Source organism: Pygocentrus nattereri, chromosome 1, assembly GCF_015220715.1.
Source record: "Pygocentrus nattereri isolate fPygNat1 chromosome 1, fPygNat1.pri, whole genome shotgun sequence".
Classification (NCBI taxonomy): Eukaryota; Metazoa; Chordata; class Actinopteri; order Characiformes; family Serrasalmidae; genus Pygocentrus; species Pygocentrus nattereri.
This window is the reverse complement of record NC_051211.1, coordinates 29601403-29612804: the sequence shown is the minus strand read 5'-3', so window position 1 is coordinate 29612804 and position 11402 is coordinate 29601403. Positions and strand designations below refer to the sequence as shown.

The window sequence follows — 11402 nt, the reverse complement described above, 5'->3', positions numbered from 1 at the left end:
ACCTCTAAGACTGAACTTTGGAGATGTAGAAAAATATCCCTGCAGATTTCTTTTTGTACTTCAAATGTATTTGCCTTATTGCCATGCAATGCACACACAAGAAACATTTTTTAAAATGTGCTGAAATGAAAGGTAAAAGGCCCATTACATTGATTTATTGCTGTTTAAAGTACTGCACAGCAGAAAGCAATATTGTAGATTAAAGTAGCTTGTATTCAAATCCAGCATTTCATTTTTTAATGCAAATCTTCATGCACTGCTTTTCAGTAAAGAGATCAAGTGACATGAAAATAATGTAATAGAGGTTTAGTTTTTTTTTCCCCCCATTGTGGCACTTGTGTCACTATAGAAAAGTAATGTCATACGTGCAGCGTATTTATGTTTTACGACTGTAGTGATGAATTCCTCTCCATAATCTTAAGTGCACTGCTTCAACTAAAAATCTCATTTTAAATTTTAAAAGAAAAAAAAAAAAAATGGATGTATCGGTTCCAATATCAATACTGAAAAAGAAAACGAGCCATCACACCATCTCTAAGAGAAATTAAACATTTATGTGTAGAGGGTAACAAGGGTAGCAAAATGAATAAAACAGACATTTTAGCACAATATGCCTCTGCTCTGCTATTTCAGAATGCAATAAAACCATCATGTACTGATTTAAAATATTGGTCAGATCTCTGTCTGACCCCAATCTTTTTTTTTTATTCTGATATTATTACGCCTCTCTAGTTAAGACTTCTGAAAAGCAAATTTAGAAACATTTGTAAGTGCTACAATGACACATTTTTCAGTAAACCAAAAAGTTTACTTTTTTTAGTTTTCAGTTTAACCAAAAGCTTTGCATTATGTGCAGGCACTGTGTTCGCTTAATAACTCAGCACCCATAAAATGCTGGCCACATATACATCCCAAAACATTCTGATCATGTGACATTGTTTGGGTGTCTACAATGCAGCGCAGACATGTTCTTCACCATGTTTCTATTGGAAGCTGTACATTCACGAGCGGCGCTTCCTGTCCAGAAGGACAAAATAAGGCCACAGGGGCATGCTGTATAATTACTGATACACACACGCCAGTGACAATGTAGGCATGCAGTCCAGCCAAATTCTGGAGTCACATCAGGTCTTCACAGGCTTAACTTAGAGTTACCTTCTACTGGGCAGCTGTAGCAACCACTAGATAAAAGAAATGCAATTTCAACACCTTCGGCCCACACTGGATGGCGTGTATTAATAAGTCTGAGCGGAGATTGGACTTTGGCTGGTATTTTTGGTTCAGGGCAGTGGGAGGTTCTGTGGGTTAAAAGGAATGCAAGGCCGCAGACTCTCAAAGCTGGATTATGGACCAGTCATGGTCCAGGTCCTCCCTGCGTGACAAACCAAACCAAACCACCGCCTACTCACCGACGTTGAAATGACAGGCTTCAGAAGATCAGTGCACTTCCAACACGGGCCACTTGGGACAAAATAAAGGGGCTGAGGCTGTGATTGCTTGTGGCCAGAGTGTGGGCAGTGGTGGGGACGTGTCCTTTCCCTCTCTCACTCTCTCTCCCCGTCATACTGGTCCCATATGTGGTCTGAGTCCAGTGGTATAATGCCATCTGCTGGACTGACCCCTAAAGTCAGCACAACGCACCAAACAGTCAGTGTAATACCTAAACCAACATTAGTCATTGACCTTGGGTTTGTGAAAGGCACTATATAAATGTAACTTATTATTATTGTCACTCTTGCTTCAGACCTGAAATAATCCACAGGTTTTTCTGTCCATCCTTCCACTGTTAGAAAGGATGTGTAGCTGTCAAAACACTGTTACTGAAAAAACTTCAAAGACTAAACTTGGGAGGTCTGGAAAAATATCCCTTCAGATTACTTTTAAAAACTGAAAGCAACTCTTCCGTACTAAGTTTTATAAAGTGTAATGATGGCTTCATCCACATGTTGCATACAATAATATGAATAGCAATAATAATAATAATAATAATAATAATAATAACAACAACAATAATAACAATAACAACAACAACATCTACAGCATCTCATACTTAAAACTACAAACAGAAACACTTATCTGAACTAAAGTATTCATCACTCTTTATTTCACATGGAATATAATACCTTTCACCATGTCCTCTTTTCACATAGAGGGACATATGAAATGCATACAAAGTTTGTCTTCGTTTAACGGTAATATAGTGGATGTTAAAAACAGTATTGCACAAACATGCTGTCTTTCAAACCCCACACTGCAAATATAAAATAGTTTTTTATGCATTTAGGATCACAGCAATCTCAGAATTTTAAATAAACAATGCACTGTAACACAGATCACATAGACAGAAACTTTTTTTCTCGTCGATAAATTAAAGGATATAAACTGTAGTCAGTGTGTCCTTAAAGTCTGAACCAAAAGCAACACTGCAGTTGCTGTAGCTGTTTTCAGGAAGCTACCACACTGAACCTCTAGTCTAAGTCTTTGAGGATAGCCAAGTGATCCCTCCTGTTGATGAAGACACAGTGGACTGCAGTGGGTTGTGGGCCACTCACATCTGCATCTAGAGTGAAGGTGAACCTGCAAATGCCTGTGTTGGGGCAGGGTGAGTATACCTGGTTCATCTTCAGCCCCACAGGAAGGCTACAGTGCAGGTCCTCCACCAGGTGGTGCACTGCTACTCGAATATAGGCACCATGGCTCACCACTAAAGTGTGAAAAAGCAGGTCAGCGACTCCGTCGTCAGCTAGTCCTGCAACGACAGGTGGTAAGGATTCTGGAAGTGTTGGGATAGAACTGGGACACACGTGTTGAGCAGCGTGACAGTGGTTGTCCAGGATTCGCTGGAACAGATACTTAAGGAACTTCTGGAAGCGGGTCCTCACCTGGACACATGCACACATCCACAAATTGATAACTGCCTTAGTCTCTAAGATATGTAAAGATTCTATAAATCCTTTTTATCTTTGTTTGCCAAGATATCTGTAATAATTATTCTTTATTTTACAAAGATGTATTATTGGGATTTTACAATATCTGCAAAGGAGCAGAAAAGTCTTTTCTGATTCTGAGTATTTTCTGATTAACCTTCTTACACTTTTTGCAAAATGTTATATTCATAAAAGTGAATTTAACAAGTGACCTAAAAAGAAATTAAACAATATATACATAGTCTTTCTGCCTCAAACAATACTAACACGCTAAAGTTTTTACTTGATTGTAAATTATTTGAATCCCTATCAGTTTTTTTTCTTTGTTCTCATTGGACATCTTTATACGCGGTTCATATACAGATAAATTTATGTGTGTCTGTGTGTGTCTGTAGGAACAGCCCTTCCCTGTTGTGGAGCATGTGAATGCAGTAGTTACAATAACCTGAAAATACACAGGTAGATTTCTGAGCTAAACAGTACAAACTACTGTTAGGTGATTTTTGTCAGATTTTACTAAGGACTTGTACTAGAGTATTTGAGTGTTCAGCTAAGCAACTGAGGTGTAAGTACTCAAAAACTGAAATCACTCTTTGGGTACTTTGGAGGCTAACAGCTAACAATTTAATGAAACACAGCACTGCTGCATCTGATCCACGCAGACCAGCGCAACACACACCACCACATTAGTGTTACTGCAGTGCTGAGAATGATCCACCACCCAAATAGTACCTGCTCTGTGAGGTTCCATGGGGGTCCTGACCACTGAAGAACAGGGTAAATGGGGGCTAACAAAGTACGCAGAGAAACAGATGGACTAGTCTATCGTTGTAGAACAACAAAGTGCACCATATATTAAGTGAAGCGTATAAAATGGACAATTAGCATAGAAACAAGGAGGTGGTCATAATGTAATGCCTCATTGTTGTATTACACTTGGGATAAGGGGAAATTGTATGATTGTTTCCCAAATGATCACTTTAAAATAAGAAAAAAAAGTGTTCAAAATATGGATATTAGCCTTGAGAGGCTGCCAGAATTCCAGTCATGAACATACACTATTGTTTTTTACATTGTATGATTTTGCTTTAAAATTACATTTTAACATTGTTAGATGCCCACTCACTAGAACCTTGACGAGCATTGAAACAAGCTACAGACTGAACGGCACTATTATTAAGTTTACCTGATCAAGTGTTTCTCCACCTGGTGGTGTGAAATCTCTGCAGGACTGGCCTGCTGCATTGGCCATGTTCTTCAGGTCTTCTTTGGGCCTGCCCTCAGCCACACCGAACCCCTGCTGAACACAGGACACACACTGAGAAGAGGCACAGTATAGACATTTAACACATATTGTGTTTTATATGACCTGCATTCCTGTAGTGTAGAACAGAAGTGAGTGCTCACAGAGATAGACAACTTATAGAGAAAGATAAAGGATGCTGTTTTGCAGAAGCTCACCCTTTCTCTGAGTAATGGATCCAGCACCATCTCAACACTAGAAGAGTGGACATTGTTTCTCAAAATTATCTCAGCAGTCTGAAGGGGGAAAAGAGAAAAGGGAGGCACACATGAACCCAAGATGACATAGGTCTCATCAACATCTGTAGACTTGGACATCTGTCCTAGAATCATTTTAATCGTAGTTAGAAACAGACAATTTTGAAGTTTGTAGACCCCCCCCCTTTCTTCCCTTTCAGAAAACCTTTACAATTGAAATGTAGCATTACTGTTATACTCCTCAAGCTAGCTGTTGACATTGCATGGTGACCTTAGACCAACGAGTAGTGAAAACACATCACAGGTGCCCAGTTAGCATAAGTTGAGAACAATTTCCATAAACGCTGCCTGGACAGGGCAAGGAACATCATTAAGGACGTTTCTCATCCTATCCATGGACTTTTTGCCCTCCTCCCTTCTGGCAGGAAATACAGAAGAATCCGTTCTCACACCAGCAGGCTCAGGAGGACCTTCTTCCCTGAGGCTGTGACCCTGATAAACTCTACATTGTCACCTCAAGCTAGCTGTTGACATGGCATGGTGACCTTAGACCAGCGAGTAGTGAAAACACATCACAGGTGCCCAGTTAGCATAAGCTGCACTGTATTGTACTTTATATCCAAGCACAATTCATATTTACACCAACAACTACTGTACAAGTTTACTCCTCCCACAAGACACACTACATCAAAGGAAATACTACCTCATTGTATGCTCTCCACTTACTCTGTAGGTGTATTACATGTACACTTGTATATCAATATATCTATATATCTACATATCTGTATGTAAATATACATACATACATACATACATACATACATACTTATATACATATCCATACACAACCCCAATTACATTCTACAGGTGAATAAGTTAATTGGAAACAGGTGAGTGTCATGACTGGGTATAAAGGGAGCATCCCCAAAAGGCTCAGTCGTTCACAAGCAAGGACGGCGCGAGGTTCACCACTTTGTGAACAACTTGTGTGAGCAAATAGTCCAACAGTTTAAGAACAACGTTTCTCAACATGCAATTGCAAGGAATTTAGGGATTTCATCATTTACAGTCCATAATATCATCAAAAGATTCAGAGGATTTGGAGAAATCTCTGTACGTAAGCAGTAGAAAGGCAAAAAACTGGAATTGGGGTTGTGTGTGTTTTTATATATATATATATATATATATATATATATATATACACACACACCACTATACTGTCCTGCACTTTATATGTAAATGATATTGTGTTTTGTAGTTTTTGTTAGATGCTAACTGCATTTCATTTGCTACAATAATATATATTCAATAAAGTTTAATCTAACCTAACAAGATTCCATTCTGTTGGCTCTGATTTCCATGGAGATTATACAAGCTGCATTTGTGCAACTACAAGCATGTTTCAGTAATGGGTACACCATAAGACAGACAAATTCACTAATTAGATGGGGTATCTTTTAGACATAATTAGTACCTTTAGACATAATCTGTTAACCAAGCAACAAGCCGTGGGTAACAAAGGGCATTAAAGCTCTCCTTAACAAGAAGAAGAGGGCCTTCAGAGCTGGAGACAGAGAGGAGGTGAGAACGATCCAGAGAGAACCGAAGACAGCTGTCAGGGAGGCTAAAAACAAATATATGAGGAAGCTGGAGTGGAAACTCGAGCAGAACAACATGAGGCAGGTTTGGAGTGGAATGAGAACCATCACCAGCTACAGGTACAGCAACAACAGAGGAGTAGAGGGCAGCGTGGACAGGGCCAACAAGCTAAATCTGTTCTTTAACAGATTTGACACTGCAGGCTCTGTACTCCCCCGTCCTGACTCCTCTGCTGCTGGTCCTCAGCAGCCCACTCCACTCCCCCTCCCTCCCCCTCCAGACAGCCTGTCCCCCCTCCTGTGACTGTCCATTTTACACCTCCACCCCTCCCCCACCCGTAACTTCTACAGTGAGTCTCACTGCTGACTAGGTGAGAAGACAACTGAAGAGACTCCACACGGCTGCAGGCCCTGATGGGGTGACTCTGCAATAGTTGGATGTACCAGCAAGGATGATGAGTAAGAGTACAGGGTGACAGTGAAGGACTCTGTCGCATGGTGCGAGCGGAACCACCTGCAGCTCAATGTGACAAAGACAAAGGAACTGGTGGTGGACCTGAGGAGGGACAAAGCACCAGTGACCCATGTGTCCATCAGGGGGGTCAGTGTGGACACTGTGGAGGATTACTTTCTGGGTGTGTATATTGACAATAAACTGGACTGGGCTAAGAACACCAACCCCCTCTACAGAAAGGGCTAAAGTCATCTCTATTTTCGGAGGCGCCTGAGGTCCTTCAACATCTGCCGGACTATGTTCAGGATCTTCTATGAGTCTGTGGTGGTGAGTGCTATCCTCTATGCTGTTGCATGCTGGGGAAGCAGGCTGAGGGTGGCAGACTCCAACAGACAACAAACTGATCCGTAAGGCCGGTGATGTTGTTGGTGTGGAGCTGGACTCGGAGACGGCAGCAATAACTCAAGAGTTACAGTAATTTGAACTGGTTTATACTAGATGTTTAACATTTATTATCACAGTCACTGCCACTTTACTATATTCATAAGAACTTAAAATCTCATGTACATAATGCAAATTTCTCTCTATCTATTGTTTTAAATTACTAAAGTGTTTATTCTTTTACATAAATGGTTGCAGCTGTAACAACTGCAATTTCCTTCTGGGATCAATAAAGGATTCTGATTCTGATACCGGAGTAAAATAAAGTACTGTCTGAGACTAAAAGTACTTTGTAAGGCATAGAACACAAATAATTACCTGTACAGCTCTCTGCAGATTGCTAACAAAAGCATTGGTAAAACGAATATCTCTGAGGTAGTGTCCTGCTGCTTCTGCCTGTCGCACTCCCACTTCTGAAAGGGGGGTGTCAATACCTTGACCTGCAGACATACAGGCAGATATGAAACATCACACACATCCTTGCAGCTGGTAAAAAGAAATACCGCTCATTATTTTTTGTTTATACTGATCATACCCTGCAGTAGTTTGTCCTTATTGTACTGTGTTTCACCACTGAAAAGAAAAAAAAAAAGAAAATCACCATCTTAGACAAACAGCCTTCAGCAGATAGCCAGCAAGTACCCAGCTAAAATCCATCAAAAAATTTCATATGCACTTAACTAAAGCATTATGTTTGGAGAAGCAGAGGCACAGCTGGACAAATATATATATATATATATATATATATATAAAAAATACACACCCATACATATATATTATATGTTTTTTCGTATATATTTTTTCGTTTAATGGTGGAGAGTACTGTTATTTTACCATCATCAGCATTACACATAAACTCAGAAGACACGTGTAGGGTTTGATAGTTTAGAAGGGTGATTAAATTGGCCATATAAGCTAACATCGTAGACAACGTGACCCCTGGTTCCTAGCGCCACCAATCTAAACAAACACACGCAAGCTTTTCTACAGTGGACCATTTCACATCAAACTACTCTCAATGACTTTGTTTACATCTCAACGACTTATTTACGTAGAGATAAAAAACAGTGTAATGCCCCTTTTACTTATTTTCAGTGAGACTGAATGGTATAACGTTACAACGGTGACTCGCGGCTGGACAAAGTTATGACACGCACACACACACACACAGTGCTCACAGTGCTGCTTGTCCACCACCGGACAGTGACAATGACACGACATTTGGAAGGAAAACACGGTCGCCTCGGCTAAAACGCATGAGAGATTCCAATGTAACAAAACGAACACTTACTGTCTGACGAGTGTTAAACCGAACGCGATCATAATAAAAACAGAAGCGACGGCGGCGGCGGAGCTAAAGGACCGTCCGGCTCTTCCTGGTTCATATGGCAGAGTGCCGCAGCTCAGTGATGTCATCTAGCGGATTTCGCGGGCTTCTAGTGAATCGCCCGCCACCGTGTGGTGAAATAAAGTCTCACGTGCACCTAAAATGGCTAAAGGGATATTTCTGAGATTGAATGCAAGATTAAATGTTTCTGTAAATCATTCCGCGGTTAGAAGACAACTCAACACTGTGGGTCTGAAAGAACGTTAAGTAGTGAAGAACTCGCGTTGTAATCTGTGTGGATGACTGACGTATTCTAAAAACGATGACATTAAAAGCACATGTATGTATTTTAGTCTCATCGAAAACTTCTGTGCAGCATCAGATAGCATATGTGTTCAGTATGGTTCCTTAATTTCCGTAAAGGCAAAGAAAAGCCCACCAGTGTGGAGAGATCAGGTGTTGTGCCGAATTCATACTCCCCGGCAGGATCCGACACCCCATCGCGTGCACACGCTTCACGTAAACGTGTGGAGGTTACGGACTGCACTCCGGATTTCTTGGGTTATTTCTCTGTGTAAATATCGCTTTATCTTTAATTTCCCTTCATAGCAAACAACACAACAGGATCTAAAGCCAAATAAAGACTCTCACCGTGATGGTTTAGAAACGATTGTTATTGTTGCAGGACTTGAGAACTGCTGGGACTGAATGGCTTTCAGTTACAACGATAAGTATTACGACATATTAAACACAGATTTAAACCTCTGTCTGGAGCAATAACGTTCGCAACTGATCACCTGACGTTGCAGCATTAGCTGACTTTTTTTCTTGTCATTATTCAGCAACAAGACTTTCATATCTAGGACAAATGAACAAATTATTTTACATTACTACATAAAAGAGTTGCCTATAATTAAAAATTGTAGTAATAACAATAGTTGTAATGGTAGTAATTTAAGATTAATTTTGGTTGAAAAGTCAGCAGCTTTTACATAGTCAGAAGGTGTTTTGTGAACCTGTCAAAATAATACCCCTCTTATCTCTGGGGATGCATTATGACTGGAATGATTAACCAATTCTGCTGACTACTGCTTCTTAGATTACAGCATATAAACCATATGTCTCCTAAATTCAACAGGGGGGATTTTATTGGGGGAAGAAGAGTTTTGGCAGTATTATTTTGACACCTGCCGAAATTATACTCCCCTCTGATCTCAGCACTGCAAGGTCTGAATGGCATCTCCTATATTTTGCCAGCATGTCCTGGGCTGTAGATTTTGTCCTGAAGTGTATTCTATTCTAGGTTTTAGGTATATAATTTTATTTCATCATTTATTATTGTCATTATAAATATACCAAGATAACCCTGAAAAATATAATTTTGTATTGTTTTAGTAAGTTTAAATAATATGTTTACTTTGCATACTCTTTCAGTGTTTTCATATTGTTTAGCTTCACACAGCGCTGTGAAACATCATGATTATGAATGATATGTTACAAGTGTAACATTTAAAAAAAAGGCGACACTGAATACTGATCTATTAGTCAATCTATCTGTATGTCTATATCAAAATTATAGCACCTCTTTTATGTACCATCATCTTACATGTGTTTGTATTTAATATATATATATATATATATACACACACACACACACACACACACACACACTGCTCAAAAATAAAGGGAACACTCAAATAACATCCTAGATCTGAATGAATGAAATATTCTCATTGAATACTTTGTTCTGTACAAAGTTGAATGTGCTGACAACAAAATCACACAAAAATCATCAATGGAAATCAAATTTATTAACCAGTGGAGGCCTGGATTTGGAGTCACACACAAAATTAAAGTGGAAAAACACACTACAGACTGGTTCAACTTTGATGTAATGTCCTTAAAACAAGTCAAAATGAGGCTCAGTATTGTGTGTGGCCTCCACGTGCCTGTCTGACCTCCCTACAACGCCTGGGCATGCTCCTGTTGAGGTGGCGGATGGTCTCCTGAGGGATCTCCTCCCAGACCTGGACTAAAGCATCCGCCAACTCCTGGACAGTCTGTGGTGGATGGAGCGAGACATGATGTCCCAGATGTGCTCAATCGGATTCAGGTCTGGGGAACGGGTGGGCCAGTCCATAGCTTCAATGCCTTCATCTTGCAGGAACTGCTGACACACTCCAGCCACATAAGGTCTAGCATTGTCCTGCATTAGGAGGAACCCAGGGCCAACCGCACCAGCATACGGTCTCACAAGGGATCTGAGGATCTCATCTCGGTACCTAATGGCAGTCAGGCTACCTCTGGCGAGCACATGGAGGGCTGTGCGGCCCTCCAAAGAAATCCTGGTGTTCTCTGGCAAATGCCAAATGTCCTGCACGGTGTTGGGCTGTGAGCACAACTCCCATCTGTGTACGTTGGGCCCTCATACCATCCTCATGGAGTCGGTTTCTAACCGTTTGTGCAGACACATGCACATTTGTGGCCTGCTGGAGGTCATTTTGCAGGGCTCTGGCAGTGCTCCTCCTGTTCCTCCTTGCACAAAGGCGAAGGTAGTGGTCCTGCTGCTGGGTTTTTGCCCTCCTACGGCCTTCTCCACGTCTCCTGGTGTACTGGCCTGTTTCCTGGTAGCGCCTCCAGCCTCTGGACAGTACGCTCTCAGACACAACAAACCTTCTTGCCACAGCTTGTATTGATGTGCCATCCTGGATGAGCTGCATTACCTGAGCCACTTGTATGGGTTGTAGAGTCCGTCTCATGCTACCACGAGTGTGAAAGCACCACCAACATTCAAAAGTGACCAAAACATCAGCCAGAAAGCATAGGTACTGAGAAATGGTCTGTGGTCCCCACCTGCAGAACCACTCCTTTATTGAGTGTGTCTTGCTAATTGCCAATAATTTCCACCTGTTGTCTGTTCCATTTGCACAATAGCATGTGAAATTGATTGTCAATCAGTGTTGCTTCATAAGTGGAGAGTTTGATTTCACAGAAGTCTGATTTACTTGGAGTTATATTGTGTTGTATTGTGTTGTTTAAGTGTTCTCTTTATTTTTTTGAGCAGTGTGTATATGTATATATATATATATATATATATATATATATATATATATATATAGTAGGCGCCAGATTTCTACTTTATATTTTTGGAGTTA

General features: G+C 40.6%; 1 protein-coding gene across 2 annotated transcripts; it reads right to left on the bottom strand.

Moving 5' to 3' along the window:
- Positions 1-2077: 2077 nt before the first annotated feature.
- Positions 2078-8337, bottom strand: tigarb (TP53 induced glycolysis regulatory phosphatase b). Of its 2 annotated transcripts, none has more exons than XM_017685949.1 (6): positions 8212-8337; positions 7456-7493; positions 7239-7360; positions 4389-4466; positions 4114-4227; positions 2078-2882 (listed from the first exon to the last, which is right to left on the bottom strand). In XM_017685949.1, the coding sequence occupies exons 1-6, from the start codon at positions 8334-8336 to the stop codon at positions 2469-2471; spliced, it is 891 nt and encodes a 296-aa protein (XP_017541438.1). In that variant the 5' UTR covers position 8337; the 3' UTR covers positions 2078-2468. The 2 variants fall into 2 exon arrangements, with proteins under 2 accessions (XP_017541438.1, XP_017541439.1); XM_017685950.1 differs by having other exon boundaries at positions 4114-4224.
- Between the last annotated feature and the right edge of the window lie 3065 nt (positions 8338-11402).

Coding starts and splice junctions, on each gene's coding strand:
- tigarb (XM_017685949.1), bottom strand. CDS start 8,336: ATGACATCACTGAGCTGCGGCACTCTGCCATATGAACCAGGAAGAGCC. Junction 7,494..8,211: donor GGTTTAACACTCGTCAGACA/GTAAGTGTTCGT, acceptor TTTTCTTTTCAG/TGGTGAAACACAGTACAATA. Junction 4,228..4,388: donor ATCCATTACTCAGAGAAAGG/GTGAGCTTCTGC, acceptor TCCTGTGTTCAG/CAGGGGTTCGGTGTGGCTGA.